Genomic DNA, 18,244 nt, shown 5'->3' with positions numbered 1-18,244 from the left:
TTAGGCACCCCCCCAGCAGCAGGCACAGCCTCAGGTGTATCACCCATCAGTCCCCCCAGCATCAGTGTCAGCCACCTCCCCCTGGCCCCCCGCAACCCACACAGGCTCTGCACAGCCTCTGGCTCGGCCATTTAACACTCTCCCCTTTTCCTTTCAAGGACTCCCCCCAGCTTAGAGGTGGATTGTAACAGGGGGGCAGGCCACTCATTCTGCTCCCCCAGGATCCAGGGGTGCCCATGCCCTAGCCCAGAGGAACTGCAGCAATGGGGCAGGCCAGGCCAAGTGCTCCCACTCCCCCTGGAGGATGACTGTCACCAGGGCCACCCATGGGGCAGCTCAGGCCGTGGTCATGAGCTAGCCAGGCGCGCCCCCAGGCAGAGACACCCCCCCACAGGGGCAGAATCACAGCCAGGTGAAACAAGCTTCCACAGGAGGCAGCCTAGCAGGTCCCCCCCATTAGGTGCCACAACCTCCCCCAACCCCCCCCAGCAGCCCCACGCTCCCCTGCGTCCTTTCATGCCAATAATTTATTGAACCGGGTGCCTGTACAGAGCCAGAACTTGAGAGAGAAACTAACACACAGTTGGGGGGGGTCTGGGGGGGGAGGGGGACACTCAGATTAAGAAAAAATCATCTATGTACACAGCGATCAGTAAAAGAAACTGGTTTACGGGGAGGGGTATTTACAGGGGGGCAGGCAGGAGGGGAAATAAAAAACTCCCCCCCACCCCCCCCCACAGAGCTGTCCCCTTCAAACCAAGGAGAGAGCCTTGATCATGGGGCTTTTGGGGGGAATGCCTGGGGGGAGGCCCTATGGGGATACATCCATCTGCTCCTGGCCCACGGCCTCTCCCCCCACACTGCAGGATACCATCTATCCCCAGAGTGGGTGCAGGAGACCCCCGGCACGGGGCACAGAGGAAGGCTTGTTCCCAGCTGACAGGGGGGAAGGGGCACCCCTCTCCCCTCTGAGGGGGGCCAGGCCCTGCACCCCTTTCAGGACAGCAGCATAGGAGAGGAGGAGGGCAGTGGGGTGGGATGTTAAAAACCAAAAGCAACTTAAAATCTAGGGGGCCTGAACCCCCCGTCCCCCAGCCCCAAAAGCAGCCAGAGCCACTTCAAAAAGGGGGGGCTGTAAAAGCAGCATGACCAGTGCCCCCACCCCCACACTGAGGCCTTGTGGGTTAGCAAGGGGCAGCGTCTCCTCTGTGACTGGCTGCCCCCCAGCCAATGGGAAGCAGGCTCCATGTGGTCCGTGGGCACCGCCCCCACCCAGTTCACAGTTCAGACAAGTCCATGGGGCAGCCTAGGGGAGGGAAGGGGGCCTGCCCCCCAGCCCAGCCCTTCAGGACGAGTTGGCAATGGGTCCCGCGCCATCCCCCGGTGTTGGCTGGCTCCTGTCAGCGCCTGCATGGGAAAGGAACAGTCAGCATGGCAGGGCCACCTGCCCAGCCCCACAGCACATGGGCTCCACCCCCTGCTCCCAGCATGCCCTAGGGCAGCAGGGAGCCCCCAGACCCACCCCTAGCAGGCTGCAGGAAATGGGTGTTCCCACCCCCTCCTCTCAGCATGCATCAGGAGAGATGCCCCACCCCATTCCCAGCATAGGGGGAAGATGACCTCTTCTCCCTTTCCCAGCATGCACTGGGAGAACTGCTTGTGGGGGGGGGGGGGGGTATTCCTGGCCCCCCAGCCTCCCAGCACAGCACCCCCCAGCACTCACCGTGTGTGGCAGGGGTGCCAGGCGCACACCCCAGCAAGCTGGTCTGGGCCCGTAGGTGGGGCGGGATGAGGGAGGGGTTGAGCGAGGGCTCGATGGCCAGTTCTGTGGGGAGAGAGCGGAGGGGTCAGACGGCCCGGGCGCCCCGCCCCCGCCCGCCCCCCGGCGCCGGCACTCACCCACAGGGCTGAAGTTGAAGAGGGGGGGCAGGTCGCGCCCGCTGGGCAGGCGGGCGTTGGGCTCCCGCAGCTCGCTGAAGAAGGCGTTGGTGCAGGCCTCCAGCGGGGAGAGGCGGGTGGCGGGCGTGTACTCCAGCAGGCGGCTGCACAGCGAGATGGCCTCCACCGGGGTGCGCGGCTTGAACACCTGGGGGGCAGGGGGGTCACTGCGGGCACAGCCCCACACCAAACCCCGCCCCCACCCAGGCCAGCCTGTCCACCCCAGGCCTCTTCTGGGGTCAGCACGCAGCCACACCCCCTTCTCCTGAGCCACGCCCTGAAGCTGTGCGCTTCCCCAAGACAGTGCCCCCTCCCTCCTCCAATACCTTTAGCCAGGGATGTGCTTTGATCTGGGGGAACTTGAACTCTGTGTAGTTGGGGTTCATCTCCCGGATCTGCTCCCGCGTTGGTGTCCCCAGCACCTGGGGGATGGGGGGACCCATTACAGCCAGTTCCTGGGGGGAGCCCATGTCCCCAGCTCCTCCCAAGGGGCATTTCCTGACCCCACAGACTGGGGGCCATCCTCCCCCCTGCAATGCCTGCAGCAAACCCTGGGATGAACCCTTTCAAGGCCCCCTCAATGAGGTCCAGCCCAGGACTCCCCACACTGGGAGTGGGATCCAGTGGTTAGAGCAGGGGGGCTGGGAGGGGGGGGTTAGAGCACAGGTGAGCATCTCCTACCTTGATGATTTCCACCAGCTGGTCCACTCCGCTGTCCCCAGGGAAGATGGGCTGACCCAGCAGCAGCTCAGCCAGCACGCAGCCCGCTGACCAGATATCTGGGGAGGGACAGCGGGTGGTCAGGACTCCTGGGGTCCCTCCCCCGCGCTGTGCACGGGGGCAGGGGTGACGGAGGGGGGTGGGAGCTCACCTATGTTGGACGTGTAGTCGGTGGCCCCGAAGATGAGCTCTGGGGCGCGGTAATAGCGGGAGCAGATGTAGGAGACGTTGGGTTCGCCCTGCACCAGCTGCTTGGCACTGCGAGACGAACCACCCATAGTGAGTGCCCCCCGCGCCGGACCAGACCCCTTGCCCCTCGGCCAGACGGGTGTGCTGTGGCCGGTTCCGACCCCGTGTCGGCCCTCCGTCGTGCCCAGGGTGAGCGCTGTGCAATCAGTCCCACGAGGGTCCATGTGTGGGGCCACCCATCTCACCCGCTGCCCTAGCACCCAACGCGCGAGCGCTCCGCCTGGCGCCCGGAACCGCGTGTGGACACCCCTCCCCGTACATGAGGGCCGGTGCTGCTCCGGGAGGGACTGTCCCAGGAGCCCACCCTTTCCCCCTCTGCACGGCTCTCGCACAGGGGGGCCCTCCCTCTGCACGGCTCTCGCACAAGGGGCCCAGCTCCCACCTGCCGAAGTCGCACAGCTTGAGCACGGCTGTGTCGGGGTCCACCAGAAGGTTCTGGGGTTTGATGTCGCGGTGACAGACGCCCTGGGAATGGATGTAGGCCAGGCTGCGGAAGAGCTGGTACATGTACACCTGGCAGGAGGGGGGAGATGGTCACAGCCAGCCCGGGGGCTCCTGCCACAGCCCCCCACATCTGCGCCGCTGGCCCCCCGGCTCACCTTGACATAGATGACGGGGATGGTCTGCTTGGCCTTGGTGAAGTGGCGTGCCACGCGGTACACCGTCTCGGGCACAAAGTCCAGCACCAGGTTCAGGTACACCTCGTCCTTCTGCAACGGGGCTGGGTGAGAGGGGACCCGGGACCCCCGGCGGCCCCATGGACCCGCCCCACGGGGGGGGAGGGAGGCAGAGAGGACCCCCCCAAAGTCTCATGGACGCTCTCCACTGGGGGTGAGGGGACCCAGGACACACCCCACAGCCCCATAGACTCTTGACCCAGGGAGGGTGCGAGGGAACCCAGGATCCCCCCAACCTCCCCCCAGCTGTACGGACCAGTCCTCACCCCACCCTGCCCCCGGCCCGGTGCCTCCTGACCTTCTCCCCGCTGGAGTAGAAGTAGTAACGCAGGCGCACGATGTTGCAGTGATCCAGCTTGCGCATGATCTGCAGCTCCCGGTTCTGGGGGGACAGACGGGGTGAGCGAGGGAGCCTGGCAAGGACGGGGACCCCCCCGGCTCACGCTCCCCCCACGCTCACCTTGAACCGCTTGTCCTGCAGCACTTTCTTGATGGCCACCAGCTCCCCGGAGTCGGCCAGGCGGGCCTGATAGACCACGCCGAAGGAGCCATTCCCGATGACCTTGATATCCGAGTAGGAGACCTCCTGGGGGCGCTCCGGGCCCTGGCCAGGCGTGGCCACCACCGTGCTCACCTTCCCGCTGTCCCCTGGGGATGGGGGGGGGGTTAGAGACACAGCCAGGGACCCCCCAACCCTGCCCTTTCCACTGGCCCCGGGGACGGGGGGGGCTTAGAGACACGGCAGGAATCCCCCAACCCTGCCCTTTCCGCTGGCCCCCGGGGACGGGGGGGGGTTAGAGACACAGCCAGGGAGCCCCCAACCCTGCCCTTTCCGCTGGCCCCGGGGACGGGAGCGTTTAGAGACACAGCCAGGGACCCCCCAACCCTGCCCTTTCCACTGGCCCCGGGGACGGGGGGGGCTTAGAGACACGGCAGGAATCCCCCAACCCTGCCCTTTCCGCTGGCCCCCGGGGACGGGGGGGGGTTAGAGACACAGCCAGGAATCCCCCAACCCTGCCCTTTCCGCTGGCCCCCGGGGACGGGGGGGGTTAGAGACACAGCCAGGAATCCCCCAACCCTGCCCTTTCCGCTGGCCCCCGGGGACGGGGGGGGTTAGAGACACAGCCAGGGAGCCCCCAACCCTGCCCTCTCCGCTGGCCCCCGGGGACGGGGGGGTTAGAGACACAGCCAGGGACCCCCCAACCCTGCCCTTTCCGCTGGCCCCCGGGGACGGGGGGGATTTAGAGACACAGCCAGGGAGCCCCCAACCCTGCCCTTTCCGCTGGCCCCGGGGACGGGGGCGTTTAGAGACACAGCCAGGGAGCCCCCAACCCTGCCCTTTCCACTGTCCCCTGGGGATGGGGGGGCTTGAAACACACCAAGGACCCCCAAAGCCCCCCCGCCACTGCCCCTGACCCTCCCTTCCCGCAGGCCCTGGGGATGGGGGGTTAGAAACACAGCCAGAGACCCCCCTCATGGTCCCTCCTTCCCAGTTTCCAGGTTAGAGAGAGCCAGAATCCCCACACCCGCAACCCCACAGCGCCCCTGCCGCTGCCCCCTCCCCACTGACCCATCTCACACAGCCCCACCTCTGCCCCTGCTACCGCCCCCCCGGCACCAAACCCCCACATCTCCCTTCCCCCCACTACAGAGACTGACCCCAAATGCCCTCCCCCTAAAACACTCCAGACACCCCTGCACCCCCCTCCCCATAACACCCCCACTTCTCCTGCCCCAACACCCTCCCCAACACTGACTAGGCAGCCCCCCATCATCACCCCAGGCATCTTCTCCCCCCTACCTAATACCTCAGGGCCCCACCCCACAATTCCCATGGAGAGGAAGCCCAGCAGCCAGAGAAATCCTGCCATGAGAACCCCCAATCCACACCCCAGGTAGCCCCCCCATGCAGCAGCTCCCCCCCAGCACAGAGATGTGGTATCCAGGTGGTGGGCTCAGCCAAGGCCCTGAACCCCAACACTCAATCCCCAAATCTGATGACAGAGCCACCTGCCAGCCCCCCAACTGGGACCCTAGAGCCTAACCCTAACCTCCAATTAGCTTCTCCCCAGCCTCCAGAGGCCCCCCCCTTCACATGACCAGCCCCGTCACAGCCCCCACTAGCTCCCAACACCCGCAGTGAAGTGATGCACTTGGGGACCCACAATAGTTCTTCCCCACCCCCCATACATCCAGGAACGCCCCCCCCATGGATTCCCCCGCTCCCCTTTCTCCTGCCCCCCGCCCCCTTCTGGCACCCTCAGCCTCGCTCCCTGCCCCGCTCAGAAACGCCCCCCACTCTCTGCACAGCCTGTGAACCCCCTTCCCCTTCGGACCATCTGCAGCCTCCTGAGCCCACCCCAACCTTCCTGCCCCCTCCTCCCACAGCTCCCACTAACAGTACCCCTGCATGCACTCCTTCCCCCACCACCCCTCCCCACAGACACCTGCTCCTCTGCCACCCCATGGATCCGCCCCCCACCTTCCGCCTCCGCAGCCTCCTTCTCCTAGCCCCCCCCCCCCCTAAACCCATCCCCCACGGATCCCCCCTCGGCCCTGCTCCTCCGCACAGACCCGCCAGCTCCCCACCCCCAATTCCGAACCACCTCAAACACGGGCCCTCCCCCTACTCCCCAGTCCTGCCCCACTCACACCCCAGAGCCCCAGCTCGCCCTTCAGCCCCGTCTTACCCCTCTGCCCCCTTCAGTCCCCCAGCCCGTCTTACCCCAGCCCTCTGCCCCCTTCAGTCCCCCCTCCCGTCTTACCCCAGCCCCCATCTTACCCCAGCCCCCTGCCCCCTTCAGTCCCCCCGCCCGTCTTACCCCAGCCCTCTGCCTCCTTCAGTACCCCAGCCCGTCTTACCCCAGCCCCCTGCCCCCTTCAGTCCCCCCGCCCCTCTTACCCCAGCCCTCTGCCTCCTTCAGTCCCCCAGCCCGTCTTACCCCAGCCCCCTGCCCCCTTCAGTCCCCCCGCCCCTCTTACCCCAGCCCTCCGCCCCCTTCAGTCCCCCCGCCCCTCTTACCCCAGCCCTCCGCCCCCTTCAGTCCCCCCGCCCCTCTTACCCCAGCCCTCCGCCCCCTTCAGTCCCCCCGCCCCTCTTACCCCAGCCCTCCGCCCCCTTCAGTCCCCCCGCCCCTCTTACCCCAGCCCTCCGCCTCCTTCAGTCCCCCCGCCCCTCTTACCCCAGCCCTCCGCCTCCTTCAGTCCCCCCGCCCCTCTTACCCCAGCCCCCTGCCCACCCATCTCACCCCAACCCCCGTCCCCATCTTACCCCCCTCCCTTCAGTCCCCCAGCCCGTCTTACCCCATCCCCCTGCCCCCTTCAGTCCCCCAGCCCGTCTTACCCCAGCCCCCTGCAGTCCCCCAGCCCGTCTTACCCCAGCCCCCTGCCCCCTTCAGTCCCCCCCGCCCCTCTTACCTCAGCCCCCTGCCCCCTTCAGCCCCCTGCCCGCCCATCTTACCCCCCTCCCTTCAGTCCCCCACCCCCCATCTTACCCCAGCCCCCTTCAGCTCCCCGCCAGCCCATCTTACCCCAGCCCCCCACCCCCCATCTTACCCCCCTCCCTTCAGCCCCCCACCCCCCATCTTACCCCAGCCCCCTGCCCGCCCATCTTACCCCTGCCCCCTTCAGCCCCCCGCCCGCCCATCTTACCCCTGCCCCCTTCAGCCCCCCGCCAGCCCATCTTACCCCTGCCCCCATCTTACCCCCTCCACCCTTCAGTCCCCCCTCCCCCGTCTTACCCCAGCCCCCTGCAGTCCCCCAGCCCGTCTTACCCCAGCCCCCTGCCCCCTTCAGTCCCCCCTCCCGTCTTACCCCAGCCCCCATCTTACCTCAGCCCCCTGCCCCCTTCAGCCCCCTGCCCGCCCATCTTACCCCCCTCCCTTCAGCCCCCCACCCCCCATCTTACCCCTGCCCCCATCTTACCCCCTCCACCCTTCAGTCCCCCCTCCCCCGTCTCACCCCAGCCCCCCCCACTCACGGCCGAGTTTCAGGCCCGGCGGGAAGGGCCCGACGCCGCCGCCCCCCCCCGGCCCGGGCCCCGCCGCCCCCGCCTTGCCGCCCGGCGCGGCCCCCCGGGGCGGCCCGGGCGGGGCGGGGGCTCCGGGGCCGGGGGGGACCCCGCCCGCGGCGGCGTCGACGAAGGAGCTGGTCCGGGGCCGGGAGGGGCCGGCGCTGCCGCTGCTCATGGCGAGGCCGGACGGGGGGGGCGGCGGGGCTAGCCAGACTGCGCCTGCGCGGCGCCAGCCCCGCCCCTCCCGCCGCGGGGGCCGCCGGGAAACCGAGTCCGGGCCCCGCCCCCGGCCTGCCGCGGGGGCCGCCGGGAAACCGAGTCCTGGCCCCTCCCCCTCCCTGCCTCGGGGGCCGCCGGGAAACCGAGTCCGGGGCCCGCCCCCTCCCTGCCGCGGGGGCCGCCGGGAAACCGAGTCCTGGCCCCTCCCCCTCCCTGCCTCGGGGCCCGCCGGGAAACCGAGTCCGGGCCCCGCCCCCTCCCTGCCGCGGGGGCCGCCGGGAGACCGAGTCCTGGCCCCTCCCCCTCCCTGCCTCGGGGGCCGCCGGGAAACCGAGTCCGGGCCCCTCCCCCTCCCTGCCGCAGGGCCCGCCGGGAAACCGAGTCCTGGCCCCGCCCCCGCCCTGCCGCGGGGCCCGCCGGGAAACCGAGTCCTGGCCCCGCCCCCGCCCTGCCGCGGGGCCCGCCGGGAAACCGAGTCCTGGCCCCGCCCCCGCCCTGCCGCGGGGCCCGCCGGGAAACCGAGTCCGGGCCCCTCCCCCCCCGCCCTGCCGCGGGGCCCGCCGGAAAACCGAGTCCTGGCCCCTCCCCCCCCGCCCTGCGCGGGGGCCCGCCGGGAAACCGAGTCCGGGACCCGCCCCCCCGCGGGGGCCGCCGGGAAATGTAGTTTCCTCAGCAGCCGTCCCAGAGCGGCAGCCCCCCCCGCCAGGCCCCGGACACGAGGGTTCAAGAGCTCCGCCCCCCCCCCCCGGCGCCCCCGCCCAGCCAGGGACTCCGACTCCAGGGCCCGAAATTGAGGGCAGCCCGTGTCTCCGGCCCCCCCCCGTGCCACCACCATACCCCCCCCGCGCTCGGCCCCCCCCCAACACCCCCCCCCCGCGCTCGGCCCCCCCCCCGCACCCCCTCCGGCGCCCCCCCCCCCGGTTCCCCACAGAGCCGAGCCACCAGCCAGCCAGTTCCCACGTCCTTTATTGGTTATTTTTATACAGTCGGAACCCGAGCCCCCCCCCCGTACAGGAATTGGGATAAGGCTTCATAAGTCACCCCCCAGCCCCCACTAACCGGGCCCCCCAGACTGGGGTCTGCCCCCCACCCTGCTTCCAGGTCTGGATCCACACGCCCCTCCCGCCCCCAGGGGCTCAAGCCCTGCCCCCCTCGGAGAACTGGGGGGTTCCCAGCTCCCATCCTGCCGGGGCCCAGCCCGCTCCGTGAGACCCCCCAGCTCTCCCCACCTTGGGGACCCCCCGTCTCGCTACGGGGACATGGGGGGACGGCTGCTCCGCTCCTTGCAGGGTTGGTGAGAGGCTGACGGCCTTGGGAAGGGGGGAGAAATGTCAGTTCAGGTCCTACCCCACTGGGGGGACACGGGGTGCCTGCACCTCCCACCCCCATTTCCCCCACAGACAGTACTTCAACAGGCACTTGAGATTCCCCCCCCGCCCCCGCCCCCCCGGGGTGGCTCAGGCCAGCAGCCGCACCCACCCCACTCATTTTTGGTTATCTAAAGCCATCTTGAGCCCCCCGCGCAATCTGCGGGCCCCCAAACGCCAGACTGCCCCCCCCCTCAATGAAAGAAGGGGCCATACAGCCTTATACAGACCAATCTAAGCTGGGGGGAAGGGGAAAAGCTAGGACCATAGGCCAAAGGGGGCACAATATGGCATCCACTCTCTCCCAGGACACTGGGCTAGATGGACCTTTGGTCTGACCCAGTCTGGCCATTGTGTCCCCGCAGCCCCCCCGTAATACAGGGGTGCTGCAGGACTGGTTTCCATTTCTGATCAGACAGGGCTTAAAGAGAGTTTATTGTGCTTTAAAGCCCCTGCTCCCCGCAAATGAGGGGCGAGGGACATTGAGATCCCTCAACATCCCCCCCAATTTAGATCAACCCTCCCCAACCCACAAGGCAGCAACTGGATATAAACGAGGGGATTCAGGGGGTGGGAAAAAGGATAAAAACAAAATTCTACGTGATATAAATTCCTGGGGTCACCCCCTCTTTAAAAACCAGAGACCCTGAAAGGAAAGCTGCCCCCAGATTTAAAATCATCCCCCCAAAAATATATATATATGTATATCGAAGTAAAAACAGCTGAGCGCCCCCTGCCCCATGTCAACATACAGGGTCCCGGAGAGAAGGCAGCCCAGAGAAAGGTTAAAATCTCTGAGTTAAGGCAGCAGAAGTCGGCCCCCCAGCCCCCCCCCCCCCCCCCCCCGTCCCTGGGGGCACCGGCTCCACCTCTACGAGTCCTTGTTCTCCAGTGAGAGCTGGGCCGTGGCGTGGGGCAGGTCAGTGCTGACACGTCGCCCACCCCCGTCCAGGGCGCCCCCGCCCTCCCGCTCCCCCTTCACCTTCTTGTCATCCGCCTCATCGGGGCCCCCCCCCGCGCCCGCCTCCAGCCGCTGGTCCTCGCTCCAGCGCCGCTTGAAACGCAGCTTGAGGGGGATGCACTGGCCGCTCTCCTCGCCCTGCCGGGGGGCCGGGGGCACCGGGGGCTCCCCAGGCTTCTCGGGGGGGGCGGGGGGAGCCTTGAACACCTCCTCGTCTTCCTCGCTGACGTCCGTCACCTCCACCGTCACCTCCTCCTCCTCCGACTCCCCCTCCGAGATGGGCTCCACCTTGATGCAGGGCAGCTGGGGCTCCGGGGCGGCCCCTTCGCCGGGGGGCGCCGGCGCCTTGTCCCGGTTCCGCCGGCCCAGCGGGGGAGGCTGCAGTTTGAATTTGAAGGGGGCGGGGGGCTCCTCGGGCGGGGGCGGCTTCTCGGGGCGCTGGGGCTGGGGCACGAGGATGTGGGGGTAGTGGAGGAAGGCCCGGGGGCTGAGGTGGTAATTGTAGACGCTCTGAGTGTGTGCCTGCAGGTAGCGCTTCATGTCCTCGGGGTTGAAGGAGAAGTGGGAGCCGCCAGGGTACATGGGGCTCAGGGTGGGCGAGGGGGTGTAGTTCATGTGGGTGGGGGTGAGGGGCAGGGCGGGCGAGAGCTGGGGGGGCAGCAGGGCGCCAGGGCCGGCCATGGGGGACACCGGGAAGGGGCTGAGGGGCTCGGGCCCGCGGGGCCGGGGGTAGGCGCGGAAGAGGCTGTCGTGGGCCAGCCGGGGGTGGGCGGGCAGGGGGGGCCCGCGGAAGCCGCCCCCCTCGCCCGGCCCCCCGCCCCGGCGCCCCTCCTCGCCCAGCGGCTCCTCCAGCTCCGAGGTGGCCGAGGTGGCGTCGCTGCAGTCGCTGACCGAGCCGCGGGCGAGGCGCCGGGCCACGGCCGAGAAGACGCCGGGCGAGCGCAGCTCCTCCGCCCCGGGCGACAGCACCTCCGACGGCGTGGAGGGCGGGAAGCGGAAGTGGGAGCCGCCCGAGGGCACCGGCGGGGCGCTCTGGGGCACGGGGCCGCCTGCCACAGGAGGAGAAGGGTGAGGGGGACCCTCAGCGCCTGCCTGGCCCCCCAGCGCCAGCCCACCATCCCGACCGGAGCCCTGCCCCCCGCCAACCCAGCCAAGCCCCACAGTGATGAGCCACCACCTCAACACAGCCCCCCCCCACCCTGCCCAGCCCCCCAGTATCAGCCCCCATCCCGCACACAGCCTGGCCCCGCTCCTTCCCACCTCCATAGTAACCCCAGTTCCGCCAGTCCTCTCCCATCCCCCACACCTACTATTTGCCACCCCCACTCCCCCCCATCCATCCTCACAGCATCCCCCACTGTGCCCCCATCCAGCCTACCCTCCCACACTGCTCCCCCATTTTCCACCAAGTCCCCAGGCCCCGAGAGGTACCCTCCCCGCCCAATCCTTCCCAGAAGGGCCCCCCCTTCCTCCCCCATCTACCCAAGCCCCCTCCCGCCGCGGCCCCTCACCTGCCATGCCCATGTCGATGAAGGGGTAATTCACCAGCACCAGCTTGTTGAAGTTGAACTTGTAGGTGAATCGTTTCCCTTTGGTTTTGTGCAGGATCCGTTTGTTGTAGTAATACCTGGCGGGGGGAGCCAGGACCATCAGCCCCACCAGAGACACCCCTGATCCCTCTCCCAGCCACAGCTCCCATTCCAGGTCCAGTGGTTTGGGGGTGGGGCCTGGGAGCCAGGACTCCCGAGTTCTCCACCTGCTTCTGGAAGGGGTGGGGGGCTGGAAGCCAGGACTCCTGGGTTTTCTCCCCAGCTCTTACACCGACGAATGGTGTGCTCTTTCCCTGCCTCGGTTTCCCCACCACCCCCACGGCGCCCCCACTCACCTCAGCGCCCGGCTCAGCTTGTCGTAGTTCATCTGAGGCTTGCACTTGCGGACGCCCCACAGCCGCGCCACCTCGTCGGGGTCCTTGATCACGAACTCGCCGTAGTCGCCCTGCCAGGCGATCACGTCGTGGTACTCCTCCTTGCGCAGCAGCTCCAGGATGAAATGCCACAGCTGGATCTGCCGCGAGCCGGGGCTGGACTCGGGCTTGTAGGCCCAGTCGGGGAAGGCAAACCCTGCGGGGGGAAGGGGCGGGGTGTTAGCCAGCACAGGAGGGGCACCGGCCCTTTAAGGTCTGGTTCACGTGTGGGTCCAGAGATGCCCAAACTGGCCCCCCTCAAAACAAAATGACAGGACCCGGGAGCCAGGACTCCTGGGTTCTCTCCTAGCTCTGGGAGGGAAGCGGGGCCTGATGGGTTAGAACAGGGGCTTCTGGGAGCCAGGATTCCTGGGTTCTCTCCTCACTCTGGGAGGGGAGCAGGGTGTAAGGAGTTAATGCCCCCCATGCCAAGTCCCGGGGTGTAGACACAAGGTGTGTGCGTCTTCCCTGCCCTGGGAGGGAACAGGAAACCGGGTGCCGCCAGGAGCCTGGGACACCCGCCAAGCCGCTTCCAGTCGGGGTCCATGGGCCAGCTGGACTACCCCGCCCGTCACTCCCGACCTGCAGCTCCCCCATTTCAGGGCTCATGGGAGGTCCCTGCACCCCCGAGACTTGCCCCACACTCAGTTGTGGCTGCCTCTGGCATGGGGCAGAATCCAACCCCCCCCATATGGGGAGTGGCAGCCTGAGGCCCCCCCCCAGCCCTGTGAGAAGGGGCTGGGGGTGTCTGTGCTGCGGGCAGACAGCTGAGGTCAGCACCTCCCAAACAAGCTGCCTCTGTCCAGCCCCCTCCCCCCACCTTACCCCTGCCCCCTCTGCTCCCCCCCAAGCTATACCACCAGAGCCTCGGCAACCCACGGCCTCCCCCCCACCCCCACACCCTGGCAGGAGGCGGCTCCTCCAGTTTAGCATAAGGCTCAGCCCCCAGCCGGGGGTCTGGTCTCTGCACCTCGACCCCCCCCAAAACAAGTAACAGGCCGCACAGACATAGGGCCATTTCCCAGCGAGCTGTGGGGCCACCCCCCCACACCCTGCCCGTCTCGCCAGCCAGACTGGCTGCGCTGGCAGCAACTCCCGAAAACCACTGGCCCCCCCAAAACACCAGGGGGAGCCACAGCCCCTCGACCTGCCCAGGACCCCCCCCCCCACCCCCACCCCAGTTAACCCCATCAGGGCCAGGACCTCCCACGCAGCCCAGCTGGGAGGTGGGAAGCTGACCCCCCAGTGGCTGGAGGGTGTCCTTGTCAAGGGGCACAGGCCAGCATCCCAGCCCCTGCTGTGGGGGGGCGGTTTCCCATTTCCCAAACCCCAGGCGCTCAGAGCCCATCAATAATTCAGAGCCTCTGTAATGGAGGCCGGGCGCCGCGGAGGGGGGGCGCGCGAGGCCAGAGCCGCAGACAGAGCCATTAGGGCGATGATCTCACCCCCCCTCCAGCCCAGCCCCCCCTCTGGCAGGGGTGGAGCAGAGAAGACCCCCCACACACACAGCTCAGAGACAGAGGCAGCTCCCACCCTTGGGGGCCAGGGCACCCCAATCCAAACCGGGGGGAGGGCACCAAGAACGGGAGGGGCTGGGATTGGAGGAATGCAGGGTAACACCCAGCCCTGCACCCCAAAGCACTGAGGGGGTCTCCCCCAGTCTCCTGCCCCCCACCAACCCACACTGGGTGCCGCGGGGCCTCGGCAAACGCATCCAGCCCACCCCCCTCCAGCTTCCAGTCTCCAAGCAACAGGCAACAGAGCGAGCCAAGCACTAAAAATAACCCGCCAGGAGGCCGAGGGAAGGAGCAGGCTGGGGAGGGCCCCTGGCACCCACACTCCCTACCCCCCCCTGCCAGGAACCCAGGTGATCAGGACACCTCCCCTCCCCCACCTCCCTGGAGTCCCACCTGGGATGCAGCCATACAATTGCCTTTTACTTTCCAGCACAGGGCCACAGGTCCCTGTATAATCAGCCCCCTACGCCCAACCCCAGAGGTGGCTGCATCCCAGTGCCAGGCCAGGGCTCCCTGTATAACCAGCCTTTGCACCCCACCCAGAGGGGCCGCATCTTAGTGCCAGTGAGGCCCTCAGATCTGGGGCAAGGAGCAGCTGGAAGGAGACATCCCCCCTCCCCGGCAAAGACCTTCTCTCCAGGAAGATCAGGGGGGGTCACTGGTCCAGAGGATCAAGTGGGCAAATGGGGCAGGAAGAGGAGGGACCATGGGGTCTGAAACCCCCACCCCCAAATCCCCACTGGCCCCAGCCAGATAGCTGGAAGCTCCCCTCCCCCCACGGGCCCCTCCCCCCCAGCCTCTGACTCAGCCCCACTTACACACAGGGGCCTGTTCTTGCTAATTAGCCCAGGGAAGGGGGGGGCTCTGACATCAGCCGCCCGCAGAGATCCTGTGAATGGGGTCACTGTTCCCCGGCTGGCGCTGCCAGACACGCGGGGTGACCCCCCTCTGCAGCCCCCCCAACAAAGCCTGCCCCAGGTGCGAGAGCTGGGGGGGCTGCGGGTGAGGGGGGCCACACAAGGATATGTGAGTGGGGCACTGGGGGGACACCCCAGGCTTCCCCCACCCTACACCTACTGGGATTTTAGGGGGCACCACCCACAGACCCATATCTGTGGGGCTGAATAACCCTCCCTTTATTGCTGTAGGGGAGGCAACTGAGGCAGCCTCCCCTCCCCCCCATGGTGGAACCCCCATTCCAATGGCTGCTGGTGGGGGGAAGGTGCCAGAGCCAACAGTTAAGTAGAGGGGCCCTGATGAAGGATCAAGGGTGGTGATTCCTAGATCCAGGCCTGGGGGTGGTTTGGGGCCCCCAGCCCCACGGGGCTCTGTAAGGAAGAGTTGAGGCAGCAAACCCCCAGCCAGGAGCTGGAGCATTCCTGCTCCCCCACACCCCAGTTAGCCTCCCCCCCCCACCAGCCACTCAGGACGCTCACCGAGCCCACAGCCTGCCCCCCAATCCCAGCAACCCCCTCTCGTGGCCCCCTCAAGTCACAGCCCCCCCAAACACACTCCTTGAGGGGCCCCCTCCTCTGTCCCCCCGGGGGTGTCAGTTCTAGGCCCCCCGACAAAGGCAGAGCCAGCTCAGGAGCCAGTGACTAAGCTGGTGCCCACTCTCCCACGGGTGCCCACCTCCCGCCCGTGTCCCATCCCCCGCCAGCTCTCCGCCAGGGAGAAGGGGGCGGGGGGGGGCACAAAACCACAGTCTGCTGGCAGGCGCAGCCCCCGGCTCTGGCATGAGCCGCCGGCAGCCTGGTGCCAATGGGTGGGAAGGCCAGACATGGGGGGGAGGAGGGCCGCGCTGCCACCCGCCCCCCGGGCCATGCCAGCTGCAAACTCCTGGGAGCATCCCCCCCACCCTTCAAAAGGTTCCCCCCTCGTATGCAACCCAGCTGCCCCATAACATCCGCTCAGCTGAGCTGGGGGGGGGGGGGGGAAGAGATGTTGGCTCTGGGGCAATCCCAGAGAGTTGGGGGGCTGGAATTCGCCGGGGTTCAGCCAGAAGAAGCGGAGCCCAGCCCCTGCCCACACACAATGCACCGACTGTTCCCTGCCCGTCTTCCCTCCAAGTCTCAGCTCCCGGCCAAGCCCCCCCCCGGACATTTTCCATTGCTCCCTAAGTGCGGGCACGTCTGGGGCGCAGCCCGGCTTGGGGAGGGGGCGGGGGAGACACACGATTCACCTCTTTTCCCACCTCGCTGTGTGTGTGTGGGGGGGGGCAGGACCCCCGCGCCCAGCCCCACAGCAGGGCCTGCAGAACCCCCGGCCCTGGGGGGCAGAAATGAGGTGTTGGCGAGCTGGAGTGGGTGGGATCTGGAGTTGGGAGCCCTAAGTTTGGTGGGGGGGATGGCGTCACTGTCTCTTTAAACGCGCCCCCCCCCCAAACCGCACCACCTCTGTGACTAATCCCTGGAGCCAGCAGCTAACAGAGCCGGGATCGAATTCCAGCCCCCCCCCCCCCGAATATTACATCACTCCCATTCCTCCAGCCTCAAGCCGCAGCCTCCGGCTGGGGGGGGACCACATCACAGCAGGGTGTCTGCGCGCTGCGGGGGGGGGCTGGTACAGCCGGGGGCAGAGCTGAGCCCCCCCCCCGCCCGCCCTCAGAGAGCCTCAAAACTGGGGGGCCAGTACAAAGGGGGCGGGAGGCTAAGGGGGCCATCGGCCAGCAGAGAGCGGGAGGGGGGTAAATCCGCGGGCTCTGATTTCGGGGCGGGGGGGGGGGGGTCTCGGTCGGTCTGTCCGGAACTTTCCCAGAGTCGAAGACAGGAAAAAGTTCTCCCGCCGCACTTATGGGGCGGGCGGGGGGGGGCGAGACAAGTTTGAACAGAAGCGAGAAGCACTTCAAAAAAACACCCAGATTCCTGGAGACAATGGGGCTGGGGTGGGTGGCGCCAGGGGGGGAGGGGGAGCCCGGCACAAAACCAGCCAGGGGGGAGGGGCAGGGGGGGCAGGTCTTTGCAGAGGGAGTTCCCCCCCCCGCCCCGCACAGGCAAGGGGACGGGGCATTTTCAAGCAATGAAGCCGCTCAACCAACCCCCCCCCCCCAAATTCAGCTTCCCCCCCCCGTCCCCGGCCAAAGTCCAGCCACAGAGTGGACAGTGACCCCCCGCCCGCCCCACGGAAAGCTGGTTGCAAAGTGGCTTCTTCCCCCCACCCCATCCAACTCAGCCACAGCACAATCGAGCCCCCCCACACGGGTAAAGTCCGGAGCTAAAGGCTACACCCCCCCCCAGCTGTATTTAAGGTGGTATAGCCTCTGTTTGTAGTTGGGGAGGGGATCTGGGTCAGCGATAGCTACGACCCCCCCCCCCTTTCGGTGTGCTGGGGGGGTAAAAGTCCAGAGTAAAAGGCTGCCGATTAACCCCCCCACACGCACACCGGGGAAGACCAAGATTGGCGCTGGGTTTAAGGTGGTATCGTCCTCTCAAAGGAGGGAAAAAAAAGTGTGTGTGTGGGGGGGGAGAATTCCAACCGGCTCGGTCTTGCTGGAGGGAAAACACACCCTGCCGCCATCCCCCCCCCAACACAAACATTAAAGTGGGGGGCAGAGATTCGCCCCCTCCCCCGCCGGGCGCCACCTTAACGCCGCGTTGTTTGTCGGAAACAAAAAGTTCCTTTTCGAACGTTGAGTTTCCAGTTCGGAACTTTGCAACTTTTCTCTCCCCGGGACCCGGGGGGCAGAGACCCCCCCCTCATTGGACCGACAGCGGAGGGGGGGTGTTACTAGCCCGGGTGGTAACCGGGAGTGCAGCCCCCCCGCGCAAAATAACGCGCCCCCTCCCCCAGAAGCCGAGAGGCGGAGTCACCCCGGAGCCCCCCCAAGCTCCCCTCCCCCCACGCGCGGGGCCCCCCACGCCGCGGCCCCGGCAGCAGCTGGGGCCGGGAAATGCAACAGGTCCCGCTGCGCCAAACTCCACCGCAGCCTGCCCCGGGGCCCCCCCACAAGCCGTGGGGTGGGGGAGGGAGCCCCCCGCCCCCCCCGGGGCAGGACCCACGAACTTTCCAAACCCCCGCCCCAGCCACCTCCATCACAAGCGCCAAGGGCGAGTCCTGCCAGCCCCCCCCAGGCCTCACCCCTCCAGCTCCTGCCCTCCACCGCCGCCACTTGTGTCCCCCTCCTCGGTACTTCTGCCACCCCCGCCCCTCACTGCTCCCAGCCCCCCACTTCCTCCTCTCCCTGCTCCCCAGGCCCCCCCCCACATCACTTGCTCCCAGGATTCCCCCTCCCAGCCCCCCGAAACCTTGGGGGGGACACCCCCACCTCCAAATCCCTCCAGCCCCCTCCAAGCTGGAACCCCAGCTCCCCAAAACCTTGGGCGAACCCCCCGCCCCCACTTCGTCCAGCCCCCCCAAACCCTGGGGCGCCCCCTAACTTCCCACGCCCCACGTGGTCCCGGCCCCCCGCGGTCCCCACCTGCGTCCGCAGGGGTCTTCATGGCTCCTGCGCTGCAGCCGCCGCCGGGTCGGACTCGGTCTCTTCCCCCCCCGGCTCCCCCCCTCCGCCCCTTCCCGGCCTCATATGGAGCCGGGACGCCCACGCCCCCTGCAAGGACGTCACCGCCGCGTCGCCATGGACACTGAGCCCGCCCCCTCGGCCGGCTCCGCCCACAGACGCCGG

The 18,244-nt window shown here is 67.9% G+C and overlaps 2 protein-coding genes across 2 annotated transcripts; both read right to left on the bottom strand.

Moving 5' to 3' along the window:
* Positions 1-509: 509 nt before the first annotated feature.
* On the bottom strand, positions 510-7,802 carry GSK3A (glycogen synthase kinase 3 alpha). The gene is made up of 11 exons (XM_037883539.2): positions 7,564-7,802; positions 4,045-4,232; positions 3,883-3,966; positions 3,507-3,617; positions 3,290-3,420; positions 2,810-2,916; positions 2,620-2,717; positions 2,265-2,360; positions 1,900-2,086; positions 1,724-1,825; positions 510-1,407 (listed from the first exon to the last, which is right to left on the bottom strand). Exons 1-11 carry the CDS (start codon positions 7,769-7,771, stop codon positions 1,346-1,348), a joined length of 1,374 nt encoding a protein of 457 aa, XP_037739467.1. The 5' UTR covers positions 7,772-7,802; the 3' UTR covers positions 510-1,345.
* A 1,719-nt stretch (positions 7,803-9,521) lies between these two features.
* On the bottom strand, positions 9,522-18,124 carry ERF (ETS2 repressor factor). Its single transcript, XM_037883347.2, has 4 exons — positions 18,041-18,124; positions 12,029-12,263; positions 11,655-11,770; positions 9,522-11,192 (listed from the first exon to the last, which is right to left on the bottom strand). The coding sequence occupies exons 1-4, from the start codon at positions 18,060-18,062 to the stop codon at positions 10,054-10,056; spliced, it is 1,512 nt and encodes a 503-aa protein (XP_037739275.1). The 5' UTR covers positions 18,063-18,124; the 3' UTR covers positions 9,522-10,053.
* Between the last annotated feature and the right edge of the window lie 120 nt (positions 18,125-18,244).

Source organism: Chelonia mydas, chromosome 24 (genome assembly GCF_015237465.2).
Source record: "Chelonia mydas isolate rCheMyd1 chromosome 24, rCheMyd1.pri.v2, whole genome shotgun sequence".
NCBI lineage: Eukaryota > Metazoa > Chordata > Testudines > Cheloniidae > Chelonia > Chelonia mydas.
This window is presented reverse-complemented; position numbering and strand designations above follow the sequence as displayed.